This window comes from Eschrichtius robustus, chromosome 5 (genome assembly GCF_028021215.1).
Source record: "Eschrichtius robustus isolate mEscRob2 chromosome 5, mEscRob2.pri, whole genome shotgun sequence".
Taxonomy (NCBI): domain Eukaryota; kingdom Metazoa; phylum Chordata; class Mammalia; order Artiodactyla; family Eschrichtiidae; genus Eschrichtius; species Eschrichtius robustus.
The window spans coordinates 130,998,656-131,019,588 of NC_090828.1; the positions used below are offsets into that span (position 1 = coordinate 130,998,656).

Below are 20,933 nucleotides of genomic sequence, written 5' to 3' on the forward strand. Positions count from 1 at the left end.
ACTGGCAATGTGGAATTTGGGGTTAATCTGGGGGCGGAGGGGGAGCGGCTTTATGATATTGATCTTTCCATTCATTAGCGTTTTCTCTTTTTCACCTTCTTCAACGTCTTTCAATAAAGCCTTATAATTTTTCCAAAAGTTTTATTCAATTTTTATAGACTTATTCAAAGGTGCCTTATTTTTATTATACACAATACAGTTTATTAAATTATATTGTCTAACTTGTTGACAAATAAGAATGTGACTGTTATATTTTGATCTTAACTCTAGGGATCTTGCTAAACTTTTATTAATCCTACCAATTTACATGTAGATTATTTGGTGTTCTCTGAACAGAAAACCACCTGCAAATACCCTTTGATCACTTCATCTGCTGTCTTGGACACACAGCACAATGCTCAAGAGAAGCATGAGGTAGGCTTTGCTATCTTGAGCCACCTGTAAAAAAATAATTCTGGAATTTCACAAACTATACTTCAACAAGTGAAGAAAACTCATTCCTAATCGCTAAGAATTTATCAAAAATGTTTGTGGAATGTTTTAATGCTTTGCTTCCATCTTCTGAGACAAGAGGATTATTCTCCTAAACGTACTGAGCTGCATCTATTAGGTTTGAAAGTATCCAACCTCTGCTGTCATGACTCACGCAGTCACATACACAGAATGTCTGTATTGTACCTCATCTGATTCTGGTACCAAGGTTACAACAGCTACACGAAACCAGGGAGGGAAGCTTTCTCTCTTCCTGGTCTCTGAGTTTATGTAAGACGGGAACTGTCCCATGCTTCACAACTTGCATGTATAGCCGTCTGAGCACGGTAGGGATTTTGGGTATCTTTTCTATTTTAATTAAGTAATTAGCTTTTGGTGGGGTGGATGGAGTTTTAAGTACTGATTCAAATTATTTAATGAGTAGTCTTAAAACTACTTGGGTTTTTTGTTCTTCTTGAAGAAACAGGTTTTTTCCCTAGAAATTTGTCCAATTTGTTTTAAAATTGTTAACATAAAATTGTCATAGGGGCTTCCCTGGTGGCACAGTGGTTAAGAATCTGCCTGCTAATGCAGGGGACACGGGTTCGAGCCCTGGTCTGGGAGGATCCCACATGCCGCGGAGCAACTAAGCCCGTGTGCCACGTCTACTGAGCCGGTGCTCTAGAGCCAGCAATGAGGACCCAACACAGCCAAAAATAAATTAATTAATTAATAAATTTTAAAAAAATTGTCATAGTTTTCTACTACCCTTTAAAGCTCTACTGATCCACACTTATACCTGCTTTATCATTGCCAATGCTTTGTATGATTCTCCAACTGACCTTTCCAAAAGTTTGCCTATTTTATTAGTATTTTCAACAAATCACATTTTGTATTTCTTAATTCTCTAAAACGAATGTTTAATTCCTACTTCATTAACTTTTACTCTTATCTTTGTTACTTCCTCCCTCCTTTTTTTTGGGTTTATTCTGTTCTTTCACTAACACACTGGAAACAAACTAATTCAGTCTCTCCTCTAATATAAACTTAGGGCTATGAACTTCCCTCTAAGCACTGCTTTTGCTTCATTCCACAAGGATTAATATGTAGTTCAACATAACATGTTTTTGAAAAAATGGATTATAGGATCTCATTTGCTAATGTTCTGCTTTGGAAAAATAAGTTGGATCCATACTTCACACTTTACGCCAAGAAAAGCAGCAAATGGACCTAAGATTAAAATGGCAAATATGAAACCATCAAAGTTTTAGGTAACTTCCCTGGCGGTCCAGTGGTTAGGACTCCGCGCTTCCACTGCAGGGAGGACAGGTTCAATCCCTGGTTGGGGAACTAAGATCCAACATGCCGCGTAGTGCGGCCAAAAAAAAAAAAGTTCTGAAAGAAAACATGGGAGAATTCCATTGTAACTTGTAGTGGAAAGTCCATTCTCACTATAACAAAATTAAAAGCCATTAGAAAAGATTGATACATTTGACTAATTTTTTTTTTTTTTTTAAATCTCAAGATGGCAGGAAGAAAACTATGAGCAAATTCGAGAAAATGACAAATGGGGGGAAATTATTTGCAATTCATGTCAAAAGGTGCTAATTTCCTTATCACATAAAAGATTCCTAGGTATCAATAATAAGTTCAACAGCAAGTGTGCTGGTAAATGTTTGACAATTAGAGGGGAACTGGCCGTGGTGGGGGGTGGGGGGGTTGGGGGAGTGTCCTGCTGACTTGTGGTGTTTTGCAATTCCCTGGTGTAAATATTCCCACCGTGGCCTATTTGAGGCCATTGATATGATGTAAACCAGCTTATAAAATTCCTGAAAATTTAACAACTGGAATCTGATGAACTGGTTCAAGCCAGCTTCAACATACCACTGTCACATCCCAATAAAGAATGGTCAAAGGCTAGGAATAGATATTTAACCGAAATAGAAATGGCCCCTAAATGTATGAAACAGTGTTCAGACTCCCAGTAAGAAAAAAAATATTAAAATGACATTAAGAATGCTATTTATCACCGACAAGACTGGCAGAAATCTTAAAAATTTGCTAACAGTCTGGCATGTAGGCAAACAGGCACTCTCATTCATTGTTTGTGGGAGTTAAAATTAATACAGTCCCGACAGAGGGCTATTTGGCAATATCTATCACAATTACAAATGCATGCACTTTTTAATCCAACAATTCCACTTTGGGTAATTTATCCTCCCAATATTCTTGTGTCCATGCAAAATGATGTATATAAAAGGTAATTCATGGCAGCACTGTTTGTAACAGCAAAACTCTGAAAACAATCCAAATGTCTATCAATATGGGTTTGGTTGGTTCAGGTTAATCTACATAGGGGAATGTACAGCAGTATTAATGAGCGAAGAGGTTCTGCAACCTAACATGGAAGAATCTTAAGCTATAATTAAGTGAAAATAATGAAGATGCAGAATAGTGTATGTAAATATGCTACCTTTCATGTTTTAAAAAAGGGAGAAGTATGATTTTTATATTATTTCTTTTTTTTGTCTGTTTTTTTCCTGCTGCGCCGCACGGCTTGTGGAATCTTAGATCCCCGACCAGGGATTGAACCCGGGCCCCTGGCAGTGAAAGCGTGGAGTGCTAACCGCTGGACCACCAGGGAATTCCTTATATTACTTCCTTATGCAAAGAAACTATGGATAAAAATGAAACTAAAAGCAGTAACACACTGGGGTTGAAGGAAAGAGGTGGTAACTAGACAAATGAAGGACAAAGATGGGGGGAAACTGCATACCTCTTTTTATTTTCTGAGTTTGGAACTATATTAATATATTAGTTATTCAAAATTTGTATTTTTACATACCACCCACTATAAATATTAATTTGCAAATACTTTTTTGTATATCTTGAGGCTGTTTTTATTAGGTCCATAAAAATTTAGGTCTATTGCATCTTAGTGATTTATTGAATCTTTTATTATATAGAAATCCTCTTTTTGCCTTTTTCGGGTCTGTTATTAACAAACCTTCAACAACTTTCTTTTACTATGAATTTCTCATCCTTTGTCTTTTACTCTATCTGTAGCCTTAAAGGCTTAATCTCTTTAAGTATCATATTGCTAGATCTTTTTTAAAAGTTTAAGTCTAATAATCTTTCTATCTTAACTGGAAAGTTCAGTTCATTTGAGCTTGTTCTTACCACTTATAGGCATGCTTTTTATTTGTCTTGATTTCTCATTCTCCTTTTACCTTCCTTTGTTTCCTCCTTTTGTCTTAATTTTTTTTAAGATACGCTTTGCTATCTCTAAGGTAACAATCTTACAGATTAAAATATTATTATTACAAGCACAACTTCTAGACCCCTTTTTTAAACTTTTTATTCTGAGATAATTGTAGACTCAGATTTGACTGTAAGATATAATACACAGAGATCCCGTGTGCTCTTTACCCAGTTTCGCTCAATGGTAACATCTTACAAAACTATTGTAGAAAGTCAGAAACAGGACATGGACATTGATATGCTCCATTGATCTGATTCCAGGGTCCCCAGTTGTATTTAAACTCTGCCTTTCCTTTGTGGGTAGTCTCTTCTTCCCTCTGGCTATTTCTAATATATATATATTTTTAATCTTTGGTGTTCTGCAGTTTCGCTATGATGTGTTTCACTATGGATTTTTCTTTTTGTCTTGCTTGGGATGTACCGGGTTTTCTGTATCTGCGGTTCAGTGTCCTTCAACAATCGTGAAGATTCCCAACCACTTCCTCTTCAAATACTGTCTCTGCCCCAGTCTTTCTTCTTAAAACTCAATTAGATAGGTTGAATTTCTTCACTACTTCCTGTGGGACGTAACACCCCATCCTGTTTTCTAACTCCGTCCTTTCTGCACATAACTCTGGACGATGTTTTCTTACCTTGAATTCGTGAGTTCACTCTTCAGTTTCATTGGTTCTGCAGCTCAATTAACCCACCGAGTTTTAAATTTTAATAACTTATTATATTTTCATTTCTAGAAGACCCATTTGTTCTTTTTCAAAGCCTGCTTGGTCATTCTTTATAGTTCCTTACTCCCCTGCTTGTCTTTCCGAATTTTTCTTTTTATTTCTTTAAACATTAAGACAACAAAATGGTTTCTTTTCTTGGAACTTTATGGGAATTCTTTAAGACCCAGATTGAAGGTGAGTTCTTCCAATGAGGACCTACGTTTGCTTCTGCTAGCGTCCTGTGGATACAAGCAATCCACAGCCACTTTAACATGATTTACCTGCTTGGGTTTCCCAGACCACCAAGGTAGCATGAATTCTGACCAGAAACCTGCACGAAGGCCCAATTTATGGCGGCAACTTCTCAGCGAAGATTACTTTCCCTGCTCCACCCAGTACTTAAGATTAAAATGGGAGGACTCCCTCTTGTCCTCTTCTCTTCAGTAGAGTCAACCTCTTGTTCACCAGCAAGGATGCAGTGACTTCCTGTCACTCCACGTCCTGAGCAAATGCCCCAGGTCTCCAGGATTCAGCCAAAAACCTCAGGATGCAAACCAGCTCTGGCCCTCACCTCCCAGGGTTTCTGCTTTTGCTTAAGTCTGCAGATGAGTGGCTTTACTGCTTTTATTCCAGATGGGTGATCTGTTCTCAATTGGGAGGATCACTCAGACTACTAAATTCTACATGCTGCTAAAATTACAAGTTTCTTGTTTCTTTTAAACATTTAAATATAGCAATTTCATATTACATAAAAGACCCTCACGTCCCGAAGGATTAATTATGTTTTTATTCTTTTCCTCTGCTGTTTCTCACTCATCATGGATGTAATTTTGGACTAGGAGCTCGTATTTGCCATATTTTCATCTGTGGGGACCTTGAGAAACCAGATTTGACAGTGGCTTCCTCTGCAGAAGTTCAATGTTTGTTCCCGTGGAGGCTGTAAACGCAGACCACTTATTCATCAGTTTGGGGTTTCCCAGATACCACAGATAACAGAAACTGAAAGCACAACTTGTGTGACAAGGGAGTTTAGTTACAAATTAGGGGAGGCTGGTTTTCCTTTGCCTGGGACAAAGTCAAGAGAGAGATCATGTCAATTTGATATCTTCAAAGGTTTTTCTCCCCAGGCCCACCTTTTCATGGATATACAGCACTTTTACAATGCTGGCTTCGTGTCAACTCTTAACTCTCACCTAGGGACTTAACATGAGTAACCTCAGAGCACCCTTAGAGTCCGTTTTTGGGAGTTTAAAGGGCCTCTGTTGTATTGTACTCAGATGTATATTTCCTTTATTGGAAGAGCTCTGGTTTGTTTTAGTCATCCTATTAATTTGGCAGTATTACTACAAGTGCCTGTATATGTCTTAAAGACATGATATAAAATACTCTGTGGTCTTTAGGAAAAAGAAAGCCTGCTCAATAAATGCAACAAACAGTAAAAATATACTTCAGTTCTACCCTATGACCTGTTTAACGACATATTCATTCATACCGTGTTTTGACAGGGACAGAAAGAAGATGTGAAAAAAGAAAAAAAGCCAGCGTTAAGTAAAAGACATGGAAATGGGGTATTAGGGAATGCTACAGCAGAAAAAAAATTCTGGAGGGAGAGACAAGAGGCGCATCAACAAACACACACACCCAGAGAAAAGCAGACCCAGAGGACAACAGAGACCTGTAAGAGCAGTGCAGCCCTGGACTTCTGTGGAAGAAAGACAGAACATCCGTATCTCGTGGCCTGTTGATAATAGCCAGTCACACTGCCATTCTTCTAGAAAAGCCCTCAGGATGGGAAACTAAACCTGTGAACTGGTTTAACCTGGAAGCATGGTTTTCCCGCATCCAGTTTAGCCTAAGACAGTTATACATCATTCGACAGCCTCTCCCCACTCGGGTCTTTGTCTCCATTTTGAGGCGTGAGAATGAAAAGGTCTCCAGGTAAATCTCACTCTCCAGTTGGGACGTTTGGGTCCAGGAACCTGCTTTTACACCCACTGTCTGGGGTACAAAAAGCCCAACCTCTCTAGTCGCACGTGGCATTTTTGAAAGAAACAAAATTTGGCAAGTTGGTCACCTGTAAATTTTGCTACCCACAAGTACTGCCCGCCGCTCCATAACTTTACTCATATTTTTTAAACATAAAAGTAAAAGAAGTTTAAAACTTTTATTTCTATATACTCACATATTTTTTCATTGTGTAAAAAGGCCAACTACTTAAAATTCAGAGTTCTTCGACAGACATACAGCAATACCAAATGTTTTATTTCCCAGTAAAAGAGAACTAAATCTAAGTTCCTTTTCCAGAAGAGCCGACAAGGCTACATAGTTTTTATTGTGTAATCTTAATTAGAATCACCAGTAGTTAAGCATGGCCTTTGACTACACTTAGTAACATATGATTACCTATGCTCTGAACCCATCACTAAGTTGTTGGTACCAACAGGTCACTCTAGTATTTTAACTCTTCATTTAAAATTATTTATTTTGGGGGAAAAAACACGAATAATACATTTCCTAAACCCAGCAGCTAAATTTAAAAGAAGAAGAAGAAAAAAAAAAAAAAAGCATGAGATGAGAAGATGCGAGTCATTCGTTTCCACACAACTGGAGTATCTGCAGCCGCCCCTGGTACCCGCAGAGACTGGTTCCAGGGCCAGCCGGGGATGCTCGAGTCCACAGACGCTCGAGTCCCACAGCTGCCCTGCACAGACTGTGCAGTTCTGTAAGTTTACTGAAAACAATCTGCCTATAGTGGGCCCACGCGCTTCAAACCCATGTTGTTCAAGGGTCAAGGGTAATCATGATAAACTCTCTCACGAGCAGCGTAACAGACACTATCAATGCTTCCTTCTTCCAAATCCCCCAAATCACTGAACATAATAACACACTGAAAGATAACCTGGAAATAAACTTTCGTCCAAAAGTTGAGCTTTGAGTTCTTCACAAAAAACATTTTTCTGATTAGTCATAAACATTAGAGTGGCTACTTGGTGTGTGAGATAGGTAACTCCCAAAGACCATTTATTTTTCTCAATTACGATAACAAGGGAGTTGCCAGGTTTCAAATGTATTGCCTGAATTTTGAATTTAGAGCCTCCAACCACTGATTCAAAGTCATATCTTTGCCTCGTGATGCAAGTGCCTAGCGCTTGCCTCTGGAGCTAGATAATAGAATATTCAACAGACTTTATTAACAAATCTTCAAAAGGCCCATAATGATCCCTAAAATTCAGACAGGAAACTCATGACAAGATGCTAAGTGACACTCGCTGCATGTGTAGCTTTTCTAAGCAGCCCTGCTAAGTTTCGGAGCTGAAACAAACAGAAATGACGGCCTAGAGGGGGCTCCAGTTCACAGGCCTCCCGGGGCCTCTGTATTCTGTCTCGTCATCACACAAGGCTGGAGGCTCTGAGCGGCCAGTTCTGTGATGGCCTGGGACGGCCCTGGGACGGAGGCCAAGGCGCACGGGGCTGCCCCGATAAGGTTCTCTTCTGGCTGATTCTGAACTCTACACGATTAAGGGCCCACAGATCACCCTCCACTTTCCCTCAAGAAGGAGAAGCAGAAATAGACTTCTTCTCATCCTCAGCCTCTTGCACAACAACTACGTAAGCAACCTTCTGACCTTGCTCTGCACAGGTAAAAGAAAACTCATAGAAAGAAGAAAAAAAAAAAGTTCAAAATCCCCACTGCTGCATGGAGTAACAGGCTGATTTTCATTGTTATATAGGTATACGAAATCAAGCAGGGCATTCTGCAAAAGATGTATAACTTCCCATATGACCTCTTCACTTTTCATCCGATGAGACGCAATACGTTATTGTATTCCGCCCTCCACTCCCCATCCGTCTAGGCTGAGCAAATACTCAGGATGGTTTCTTGGGGAAGGAGAAATATAAAATGACTCATATCAACGAAAAAAAAAGAAGAAAGTCACACCCAGCCTCAGTCTCCTATCACAGATGACGCCCTCGTCGTGACAATAGGGCTTTTGTCCATTTTTCATTTTGGAAGCTTTTCATTTCAAAAACTTATCCGACCCCAAGAACCACCAGCAGGGCTTGGTGAAAGTTCAGAGTGCCCTGCTCCTTCCAAACCTAATCAGCATTTTCGGGGGGCAGGGCCTAGGACTCTGCCCCTGCAGCAAGCACCCAGGCGATTTTTACGATGAGATGAGTTTGAAGAACACTGGTCTTTTTTTTTTTTTACACAGAAAAGAACACTGATCTTGAGACTATGCTCGTCTTTTTTAAAAGTTCAGTTCCGACTTCTCCTTTGCGAGTCCCTCAAGAAGTAGTGCACGTCTCGAGATAAAACCCAGTCTACTCTGCCGGCTGGCCTTTTAGAGTGGCTAAATAACACAGGAAAGTTATCTAGCAGTTCCTAATTGTTAAATCATCCTGAGGGTTCGTGGGTCTAAGCCATTCCCTTAAGCAGACGAGGTTAACTCTAAATTTCAATTATTTGAAACATCGTGCTTACTATCTAGAGACTTTGCAAGGTCGATCTTGCCTAGCATGTTCTAATCAAAGACCTGTACCAATGAGAATAGCTCCATCTAAAATTCAAAAGAATGAAACATCACAAAGAGCCTCTTGAGAATGAGACAAAAAGAAAACAAAGTGGAGGAGGGTTCGTGTATTTCTTCCACCAGCTATATCCCCGTGTGTCACAGAGGACAAGGTTGGTGAGTGGATGAACCAAAGTATATGAATGAATGGGGTATGCGTCAGTGAGACAAAGAGAAATGGTATCATACAATTCAGCAGTTTTAGGGGAGAGGAAAAAATTTTTTTAATGTCTAGAAATTACCTGCTGGAAAACCTTCACCAGCTTTGAACCTGAATTGACGATTGACACTTAAATTTATGTTTGAAAGAGGAAAGGCAAATCCTGAGAGGCCCACAAAAGCACAAAGTGAGGAGGAGGAAACGGAAGCTGAGGTGGTGCTTCAGGGGTGACAGAAGCTGGGACCCACGAGGTCACGCGACCCCCCTCCCAGCGTGGGCTCAGAGCGACGCCACGTACAGCATACTCAGGGCCCAAATTCACAAGCACAACAACCACACAAGAAAGGAGAGGAGAGCTCAGGTTGGGGGAAGGCAAAACCCAGTGGAAACAGGGAGAAGAAGAGTGGAGGGATGTGCGTGCAACGTGTCATGCAGGGACCCCGGGGAGGGCGAGGGCGCCAGGCAACACTCGTGGGGACAGGGGACCAGTGAGAGGGAGACACAGCTCGGCCACAGAGACAAACCGCTTACCCTCCGCTTTGGTGGCAGTGCCATCTTTAAGCAAATTAAAAAACAAGGGAAGGGACAACAGGGAACAGTTAGTTGCATCAAAAAAATTAAAAAGCAGAATGTTATTACTGGCTACTAAAGAAGCAAAAGTACAGTTTAAAATAAAATTAAAAGGGAAACAAGTTCAACAGCAAAGCAGAGTCGGAAGCGAGTAAGTGCACCTTCTACCGAAATCAGCTTAGGGGAATGTGCTTCTGCCTGCAGAGGACAAAACACGAAAGGGCAGCCCAGGGCCGCGCCTCAGCTGACAGCCTGACTGTGTTTCTGATGTGGCCCAACCTCATCCTCTGAAGGGTCCCCGGTTTTCTGGAACAAAGCACCAGCACAATAAGGGCGGGCGGGGAACTAAAGGACACCCAAAGGACAGAGGCAGCCAGTGAGCAGCTCCGAAAAGCTGGCCGCAGCAAGGCCTGTCCCAGCCACACGGCGAGCAGCAAGGCCGTGCAGCTCGGTACCTGAGCCAGGGCCTAGGGGCTCCGTGTCTCCCCTCACGCGTCTGGACTCTAGAAATCTGGAGAAGGATCATCAGCTTTAACGCTACACTCCTCACAGACGTAACGTGTCAACCTCGGTAGTACCTGTAACTGCTCCTCCGAAGGATTGTGTTATATTTGGGGGGCTGATTTTTTTGGTTCTTGCTGATTTGGACATGAGGAAAGCAGAGGTCGAGCTCTCAGAAAATGCTGGGAGAATGGGGAATACTCCAGTCTCGTCATTCGAAGAGGTAACACGGGGCTGAAAATTTATCATCAGCGCTTCTGAAAGGTCAGTTCTGTGTCATCAGACCAGAAGACCCGAGTGCTCTGACTAGCACCAAGCAGAGTCCACAGGGTCCATATTAGAATAGCTCAACTATGCACCGAAAAACAAGGACTGCTGTCACTTTACTCAGGTTTTCAAGCAGTGAAACAAACACTAACTACAGATTCTCAAGGTGGATCAAACGGAACTGAAATGAACAGAAAGCCTTCCCACCTGACTTCTCTCTTGATAAGCACACACCAACACGGGATCCTAAACACGCCTACGTGATCTTGTAAGAGTTAAATAAACAAGAGAAAAGGAGAGCCCTTATTGGGCATCTTCCCAGTCTCAACGAGGCATTTCTGTAGAGAAAACAAGACTGACTTAACAATGTCCCACAACATACACCTTACCTTTTAAACTAATAACGTTCCTATCACAACCGCAGTTTCCTTCGCCATATAGGATAATGGTTGACAAAGGACTTTTATATAATGTCACTTGTCCCTACCCCGTGTCTGAATTAGGTGGCTATTATTACAACTCATTTATGGGTAGAGGAAACACGGCCTGGTCAAGGTCACCGAGTGACTCAAGGTCGGGCCTGGTAACCTCCTCTCGGTGTTCTCTTGCTCTGCTTCCGTGCTTTCAGAATATTAGCTGTAGGACTGACTTTGGAATTAGTTTGTAAACCACATAAGTAGTAAGTCTCGATGTTTCATGAAATTTGAATTGTATCGTTTCCTTAAAATCCAAAATAAAATGGATCCAGCGAGGTCTCCAGACTTTGGCTTTGAACAACTCTGCTTTCACAAAAACAAACTCAAAAAAACTATCAGCCTCACCCACAGTAGATGTGCAGTGTCTGCTGAAAAACTGACCTAGCACTCTGTCAGATATTCTTTTGAAAATAATCTTTTTACTCTTTCGGGCTTTCATCGGAGTAGGTACCCGCTCCTCCCAAGGTGACACAGGGAAGGACGACACCCTTCTGTACAACAGGGGTGCTGGTTGCTGAGTCCCTCCCGCTCCTCCGGAGCCCCCCCTTCAGGCTCTCCACCCAGGTCAGGAGCGGGGGAAACCCAGCTCTGGCCACACAGGAGGAGGCTGGGCAGCCGGGAAGGGGCACGCGGCGCTGGGGGAAGCGTCCCCGACCAGAGTGACGCCCCAGAAGCGGGGACACCCACCGAAGGGGGGCTGTAAACCAGAGGCCAGCGCGGAGGTCAGAGCACAGGTCAGCGCACAGACGCACTTACTCTGAAAGGCCAGCCCTGCAACCGCCTCAACTCCAGTTCCTGGTAATTTGCTACACGGATGGATTTGAGCAGAGGATAAGGGTCATCGCAAACGGCAGACTCGGGGGAAGGGTCACGGGGCTGGTTACCTAAGGAGGCGTACGAGCCCGGAGGCAAGGCCGCCGCGGAGCTGAAGGGCGCTGCACCGGGAGCCGAGGGGACCTTGGATTTGGCGCTGGCAGCTGCGTTCACGTCTATGTCGCTTCGAGAGCGCTGCAGGGACCCCGTGGTGGACACGGATTTGCTGCTGACTGTGGAAGCTGCAGGGGGAGGAGGGAACCTTAGCAACGACGGTAAGGGCCACGCGAGAATGTGAGACGTGCATCGCTGACGCGTGCCCTGCTTCTCCTGAGAACAGACGTCAAGCTCTGACAAAGGCTGGAGCACACAGCACCGGCCGACAGTGTCCCCTGCTCGCTGGACACAGCTCAGCCGATGCTGCAGAAAACGACAAGTGGCCGCAGCTCCACACGCCCCCATCATCAGAGACCATAAACCCCACAGAAATGGACCTCGTTTCCGGTTCATGTGAGCAGCGAAGTAATGAAAACGTGATCGTGTCTGGCCGGGGTGGCAGGAAGGCGCACCCCCAGCTGGACGCTCCCCCTCTCGGGAACGTGCCCTCCTGCCCTCCCACAGCCGCCGGCTGCCTGCCGCTGGGAGCATCCCGAGTGGCCCCCGCTCCCCCGGCGAGTGCTCGGAGCACAGGGGCGCCCCCGCGGCAGCTCTGTGGGCGAGGACAGGTCTGCCGGCCCAGTGGGAGCGCAGGGCACGGCGGGCCCTCTGCAGACCCTTCCCGCCGCTGCTCAGCCTGCCCCAGGCTCAGGGCCTCCTCCGCGGCGCCCGCCTTACCTCTGGAGGTGGCACTGCCAGTAGGGCTTCTCTTGGCGGAGAGCGGCCGACTGGAAATAAAGGGACACGTCTGTCTATTATCAAAGGCGCACTGTATCTGCATTGATACAAGCACAATCTACAGCGCGAGATGACGATAATAAAGGACTGCCCTTCAGGCTTCTCAGAATTCTACAGGTACCTTGGACCACAATCTTATAAACCCCCGATTTCGGAAAAGTTCTAGCATTCTATTTTGGACTACCTTTCAAACACACAGAGGGAAGTCTTAAACAGCAACAGGGATCAGAGGTACCGAGAGAAGACGGTAGCACGTTCAGTCCCAGGGTTTGAAAGCCCTCCCTTTCCGAAGCTGTCTCCAAGTTAACGCTTCTGTTGTCTTAGAAGACACCCTGAACAATTCGCTTGTGTTACTCCAAAACTGTGTTCCAGGACTGCCACGTAAATCGAAGTACAAACTACCTGCCGCAGGGACCAGGGACCAGGGACCAGGGACCAGGCCACTCGTTTCTCACCTCCCCACAGCATCTTCCCCAGCACCAGCCTCCACCTGAATTAAGGGGGAACGGCAACGGCACGCAGACGGACCAAAGCACAGGGAGAGTCTGCGTGCTCGCGCAGCCGACGTTCCGCAGCCGCAGCCCTTACTTGAGACTCTCCTGCGAGCTGGAGGACGAGCGGTCCGACTGGGGCAGCGACACCACGCTGTCCGAGCTCTTCAGGTGGCTCTGCAGAGCCCTCTGGTAGGAGGGCTCCAGGTTGTGGTACAGGTGCTCCGCCTCCCTGCTGAAGTGACTGTGGAAACCCCAGTAACACCTGGAAAACACGCGGCCTCCTGTCACGGCTATGCACCCGGGACGCTGTCAGGGAGGGGACCCGGGGACCCCCCCCCCGCCCCCCGCCCCCAGCCCCTGTGACCGGCGGCGGCCGCGGCCTGAGGAAAACTGAGAACCGCGGACGTCTGGTGGAGCGTCACCTCCCAGCTCCCGGCCTTGGTGACTCCGGCCCAGCTGGCTGACTCTCAGTCGCGTTAAGGAAATGGATAAAATGGAAATTAAAGAGCCCGACTTGCCAGACTGGGAGACTCAGGGAAGATGCAGCCGAACCAACGAGAACTACACCCAGAACGCGAGGGGGACCCGGTCATGGACACTTTTATAAATGCAACGTGACGCTCCCTGGTTCCAAGTACTTAAAACGGCTTTAGGTAACGAGAACAAAAGAAAACCAGGACGAGGCTCACAGCTGCTTGAAACCTGTACTGTGTTACGATCAAAGGACAAGAAAAAACTGGGGTGGGGGCACCAAATATAAGACGAGGGTGAAGAACGGCGGACGCAGACCGTTAACAAATCCGCTCCTAGTAGTTTTTACTTTTTAGCCACCGCTCGTCATGCCCCTTCTTTTGGTAGGAACTTCCCAGCACGAGGTTGCGGTGAGCACTGCAGGGTCAAGAGTGAGTCCTCCACACGCTCCGAAACCAGGGAACCACGGCTTAACTGAGAGAGCAGTCAGAGCAGAAAGTACTGGGCCAGGGTGTGCTCGTGCAGCTGAGCAAGTCCGCAGTGTGCCAGGATGTAAGGACTGGCTGTAACCCGGGTCAGTTAGAAGAGCCGGTCAACTACAGAAGCGCAGAAAAACAGCCACGGGCCAAAACGGGAAGCTTTTTTTCTCTCTGAGCTGCCCGAGAGGGAGGACATCTTGGCGTCAAGCTTCTGCTACTTACGGTCACGATGGCACCTTCACCCGCAGGATGGCGCTGGACGTGGGGACCCAGCCTCGTGACCGCGGCATAACCAGTCCTGACGGCCAGACGGCCCCAAACGCGAGCGGGGACAGAGAGCTGTGGTCTGCAATCAGCCCCCCTCCCTCCTGGAGGGGCTCACTGCCCCGGGACGCCACCCCCGTGATGCCCGCAGAGCTGTGATCCCAGGGAGAGAGTCCCCGTGAGCGGGATTCTTCACGGTAAGTCAACAAGCCACTGGGACCCACAGAGCTTAGTGAGTAAGAGAAAACACGGGGCACGCAGACAGGTGCTTTGCCAGCTCACGCAGCAATTTCTCATAAATTTAAAAATGAGCTTTCTGTGTCTACTTCAGTCTACTTTATGTTCAAACAGTACCAGTCTTTCAGGCCTGGACACTCAACTCAACAACCCTCGAAAAAGAAAACTAGAGAGGTATTTTGAAATGGCCTTTTGGGTCATGATTAACAAAACATGTCCATGTGACTTAATGAGCTTTTGTAAGGCCATCTGGACAGTGCACCTGAAATATAAAAGTAGTGAATCGGGAAAGTGGTGTTCAGCCAACACTTACTTTCTGGCTTCTATCCGTGCTTCCGAATCAGCATCGTGTATTCCCTTCTTTATTGTTTCCGCTAATACTGATATGTGTCTGGATATTTAGAGGAGAAAGCAGGAACAATCATTAATATATGGTCTTATGCGGATACCAACACAGGTGTTGAGAAATAACTCCCAAACGGCAACGTGGAAGGTACAGGCCCTTTGTGCCCAGAGAGTCAACAAACGTGCAGCCTAGAAAATCAGCACACTCCGCAGATCTGCTAACTTATTCCTGATTCTGTCCCAGTACCTATTCCCACCCCTTCCCCACCTAAGCACCTGATAACCCTACTCTCCTGGGACTTTTTTTTTTTTAAAGTAACGGCTGATGTATTTTGGGCCATGCTTACTTAGTTCAATCTTTTATGAACTCAAACAACGAAACCCTTCCTTCTCCATGGTCAGAACAAGTCTCCATGGAAATTATAATGAGCTAGTCATAATCCTAATACTGCAGAGACTCTCTGCGTCAGGTTTCTGTAATTAAAGAATGTTTTTTCAAGTTCCACTACGTAACACGAACAATTTTATGAAATTATGTCTCTGCTTTATACACAGGTGTTCTCTTAGTTACGTTCTACCCTAGCTGAGAAGAAATCGGTACACTGTCTCGTTGAATATGGACCGGTTTTAAGAAGAGGGCAATGACTGGAGTGAAGAGTTTCACAGGACAGAGGCGAGGCGCCAGTCTTACCAGCGCCCCACCTCAGTCCTCAGTCCTTCACTCATCCAGCAGGCATTTGGTGAGAACCTGCCAAGCGGCAAGGCTGAGCGGAAGTGAATAAACACACGAGGCCACATCTGAGTCAATCACGTTTTCCTGCCCTGCTCACCTGGCCCTGTTCAATCCCTCATTCCACCTTCCCACTCTAAATTCCAAAACTATCACCAAATAAAGAGGATATAATACCCAAGAGATTAAAGAAGAAGAAAATATTTTTTAAATGTGTGACCATCCTCTCGATCCAAAGTATTTTCAGATGAACTTTCACCTCTGGGAGGCCCGGCTTTTTGCGTCTCTGAGCACTGCAGGACTGAACTGGACTCCAGGCGTGCTCATGTGTTAAACTCCCACTACTCGTAACCTGTTTAGTATGTTGTAAAGTTCTTCACAAACTACACAACACACCATGAAAAACCGGGTGGCACAGTATCATCATCTATCAACTCCAAACGTTAACTCAGAAAGAATAACAGGCACCTAAAATTGACAGGAACTAAAAATGGCAAAGAATGAACCTCAAAATAGAGACAAGCTTCTGTAAGAATTCTGCATCATGAAGATGTGAAACTTAGCACACACCAGCCTGAATAAAGAGAAAACTGCTGACTTTCTGATACAGAGGGATCAAAAAGAAAACTTTCAAATGAGTGAAATCCTTTAAGGATTTTCAAAGTTACCCCTCGCCTACTAAGAGCAGCTTTAAACCTTTTTTAACTCGTTGGGACTGACAGGATGCCAGGCAGCAGATCAGAGCCGCTGCAGAGGGAGTCCTGGCCGTGCAGTGTCCCGGGGCACCCCGGGTCACACCTCAAGGCTAACGTGACAGTCAATGGAGCTCACTAAGAGCCTCTGCCAGTGGTAGGTGCCTCACATCAGCATCAGGAGAAATAACACCAGTAATCACGCAAATCAACGCTTGGATTCCTTCCCTTCTTATAAAAAGTGGGTCGGACCACTCGCTGAGATATTAAATCTCAAGATTCAACTCAGAGGGAAAACCAGCAAATCAGATGCTCACCGTTCCAGTGAATGTGTCTGCCATTCTTGTAAAAGTAAATCTAAAAATTCAAAACAGCGCCTGAAAATTGTAAAGAGAAAAATATGTAACTTAGTCATTTGTATGTTAATGAAAATAAAAGCTTTTTTCTTAAGCGACCCAACACTACTTCTTATAATTGATAAATTTCTTCTATTTTTTTTTTAAGATTTTTTTTTTTTGATGTGGACCATTTTTAAAGCCTTTATTGGATTTGTTACAGGGTTGCTTCTGTTTTATGGGGGTTTTTTTGGTTTTTTGGCCACGAGGCATGTGGGATCTTAGCTCCCGGACCAGGGATCAAACCTGTACCCCCTGCACTGGAAGTGCAGAGTCTTAACCACTGGACCACCAGGGAAGTCCCATCTTCTATTTTTTTTAATGATTCAAAAAATGGAACATAAAGATGGAATCAGAATTGACTGAAAACCAAAGCAGATCAAAATAATTAAGCACCTACGGTGGTTCAGAAGAAAAATCACAAAGTTATAGGGACAGGATACAGGAGAGTTCCCTTCAACTCAGAAACTTGGGCTTCATGGCAACGTTACTGAAAGGGTGTATCACTGTTGTTTGTTTTTATTCTACCTCAAATGATACATTAATACAGGAGCTACAGGTGCACAAAAGATCCGAGTACATTACAGAATCAGGGAATTAGTCTTTGCATTAATTCCAAAGAATGTCTTGTACAAAACAAGTAAAACATACCCTGGAAAACAAAGTGTTTACCCAATTTTCCTGCCAAGTATTTAAAACAGATTTTTCTCTAGCTACTTGGCCATTTTCCTCTCTGCAACCTTTCAACATCCTTTCTTTTCACTTCTGTGATCTTTCTTGGTCTGATCTGTACACAAAAACAATGCTGGTCTCATCTCCTTTGGATTATATCACCACTTCGGGTCCTACCTCCTCATCATTTCCTTTTTCTAAATACCAGGATAACTATCTTTGTAGGAATAAATATTATTAGACTTAAGGAAATAAATCAGAAGGCAATCTTCCTCTAACGATCACTTTCTTTCCCATGGTCTTCCCAATTCAAAATCTCATAATCCACACAATTAATCACTCAGTAAATCTTGAATAAACCCTTCCCCTATGCTAGGTGCTAGACATACAATGGTAACCGAGACACAATCCAGCGAGCAAGACAGACAAGGAACAGTTACCACGTGATGTGCCGGGAGCACAGGGGCTTCAGGAGGGCCCAGGGGAGCTGCGCAGCTCAGTCCCAGGGCTGCTGCTAATAGTGGGGGCCGGGGGAGCGGTCGGCGAAACAAACCTTCTCCAAGGAGAGACACTGACCTCTGCCCACACCCTTTCTCACCACCGCTGTCCCACCCCGGCCCCAGCCCAGGCCACGGTCACTCTACCTCTGCCCTCTGTCCATGTCATTTCCTGGTGTGGGCTTTCCTTGTCTCTTTAGGTTGTGTATGCATATGTCTACGTTTACTTATTTCTTAGTGAATCCAGCCATCTTTAGTGCTAATTCTTGTCTTCAATGTGTTTCAGAACAATCTATTTCATCGAAAATATCCCAGGTAAATTAGGTTTTGTTTTCAACTTTTTAGAAGGCTAAAATCATATACAGAAGTACATCGATGTTGGCATTATTTAAACACTGCATTACTTAAGCACATCTGGTTAGAACTTGTGTCTTTTCTTCACCGAGTCCTACTCCTCATTCAAAGGGCAGCTCAGTTTTTTTTAACTTGTCTATGAGGCTTCTAGGGAATATATCAGCTAGTTTTAATCACTGCCCTCTGAATTCCTAAATCCACAATACATACGTTGCAACTCACTCTTACATTGCTTTGTATTATTGTTTTTAATCTCACCAACTAAATTATAAACTTCTTACAGGCAGGGAGATTGGGCAATCCATTTCTTACAAGTTCTATGAAGTGAAGCTAGCGACAGGTTGAATACAGGACAGAAAGCGTGCTGCCTTGGTTACACTGCCCCCTCTGGCTCTCTTTCCCTTCCTGAAGGCAGAGGGACTGGGTCCAGATGGTCCCTAGTACTCCTTTCAGCAGTAAGACACGTGGCTCTGACTAATAAACACAGGAACGCCAGTCTGGGTGTACGGCTCGGAAACCAGTGAAGGGGGTGGCATGTCTGCTGTCACGGTGACTGCACGTCGCTACTCAAATTCAGCACCACAGGCTAGAACTGTTCAACGCTAGGGACCGAAGTGTTACCGCCTGAGATTCCTATGTTGATGCCCTAACCCCCAGCATGACGGTATTTGGGGACGGGGCCCTGGGGGAGCAGTGAGGTTCACGGGGGGGGGGGGGGGGTCCTGAGAGCGATGCTCGCATGACGGGATTAGCGGCCCTCTAAGAAGAAACACTAGAGGGCGCTCCCCTGCCCCCACCGCCGTGAAGACACAGCAAGAAAGCGGCACCTGCAAGCCGCTCCCATTAGAACTCAACCCTGCTGGACCCTGACCTCACAATTCCAGCCTCCAGAGCGGTGAGAAAATACCCGCCTGTCATAATTTAAGCCGCCCTGCACACGGTATTTCTGTTACGGGAGCCCAAGTCGACTGATACGCTAAACAGCCCGTAACGTTCCCCACAGAGACGTGTCGCTTCACCAGAGGAACCGCCTTGCCCAAAGCAAACACGCTTTCCAAACTGCTCCTGGAAACCCAAATCAACAGTGACAATGTAACTGCAGCAGCGAAGTCTCAGGATGGCTGCCGTTCACTGAGTTTCCACCGAGCGTCAAGCCCCTTCTACCGAAGTGACCGAGAGCCCGCAGAACAACTCCCTCCCCAGCGCGTGGGAAGTCCACCACCGGCCCGCACCTCGACGGCCAGGCACTGGCCTTGGGGGGCTGGGGGGTGCCCGGAGCTGCTCCGCCCCCGAGGGCAGCTGGGCTGTGGGTCGGCGACACTCCACCGAGCCACGCTGCCGCAACAGTCAGCCTTTTCGGTGGAAGGAGAATGCGTCTTTCTCCCTGGCTTTACGCAGCTGGCTCAGTCCCCTCTTTTCTCCCTTGCCTTCCATGTGGCTGGGAACACGACGGCAGTGGGGGCCGCCTCACGCTTGGAAAGATCCCCCTACCTGTGAAACCCTGGCGGGTCCAACGTGACAGCCCAGGAAAGGAGAGGAACAGCGGGCGGCCAGGGGCATCTGGGCTCGACGCCTTGGAGTGAAGGGCCCTCTCCTGGGCTGGATCAAGACGCGGAACCACAGGAACCGGGCCAAAAGACTGCTTGCTCTCCAGGCCTGCATTCATTTACCCCGCAAAGCTCCTGACCTGGTCTACTGAAGGCTTAAGTCCATGAATCCTCTGAAAACCTACACAAAACTTCTGTGTATCTACACTTTCCTGGGAAGAGGGTCCACAGATTTTAGGACTCGAAAGCCTCTGAGTCACCAGCCCAGACCCACAGATCCCAGCTGGAAGCACAGAGCCCTGACCCCACACGTGGGCTGGGGCAGCTCAGCAGGACCCAAGACAAAGCCCCCGCGGGCCACCCAGGCTGTACCTTCAGGGTCTACCTCCCCTCAACATAAGAAGCTCAGGAGGTAACACTTCGGTCCCTAGCATTTAACCGTTCTAGCCTGTGGTGATAAATCTGAGTAGCGATGTGCAGTCACGGTGACAGCAGCACAAGCCTGACTGGTGAGGATTCAGAGTGCCAGGAATCACACCAGAAGCTGCAAACAACACACACCTCCTGCTATCTACGTTAATATAAATAACGGCCGCTGAGCTTCACAATGTTTCTTCCAGGCGGGCAGCCACGGCCTTCACTCAGGGAATGGGGCAGAGCGATGACAGAGGCAGAGGGACCATCTCAGGAAGAAAATGCACAAGGGGTACACTCCCCCTCCCCCCCGCCCCTCCCACATAACCCACACACACACTCGCTCTCACACTACCCACACAGACAGAAGTTTAACAGGCCTTCCAAATTAGCTTTCCATAACTGAGATCATGAGCCTTCAGTCCAAAGGCATCTATCACAGCAATCGTAAATCATATTAACCATTTCAAACATAAACTTTTTTGCATGGAGGTAAATTTGAAATTTGCTTTGGTTTTTAAACAATTCAAAACTAATGAGAAAAATTCTTTAAAAATTTACCTTCTAACGGCGACAGACTTGGAGGTACAGTTGCTTGTTATGATGGGTATTAGCCTAGGGATGTGTGTGTGCTGCAGAGAAGAACAAAAATCAGAG

General features: G+C 45.7%; 1 protein-coding gene across 9 annotated transcripts in view; it reads right to left on the bottom strand.

Annotated features, from left to right (window-relative positions):
* Positions 1 to 20,933, bottom strand: part of CLASP1 (cytoplasmic linker associated protein 1) — a 264,431-nt gene that overhangs the window by 88,847 nt on the left and 154,651 nt on the right. For all 9 annotated transcript variants that reach the window (XM_068545282.1, XM_068545273.1, XM_068545280.1 and 6 more), the window contains 6 exons: positions 20,838 to 20,908; positions 16,715 to 16,774; positions 14,944 to 15,021; positions 13,274 to 13,441; positions 12,626 to 12,675; positions 11,863 to 12,033 (listed from right to left, as the gene is read on the bottom strand). In XM_068545282.1, the coding sequence (XP_068401383.1) occupies positions 11,863 to 12,033; positions 12,626 to 12,675; positions 13,274 to 13,441; positions 14,944 to 15,021; positions 16,715 to 16,774; positions 20,838 to 20,908 (598 nt within the window). The remainder of the gene's footprint in view (positions 1 to 11,862; positions 12,034 to 12,625; positions 12,676 to 13,273; positions 13,442 to 14,943; positions 15,022 to 16,714; positions 16,775 to 20,837; positions 20,909 to 20,933) is intronic.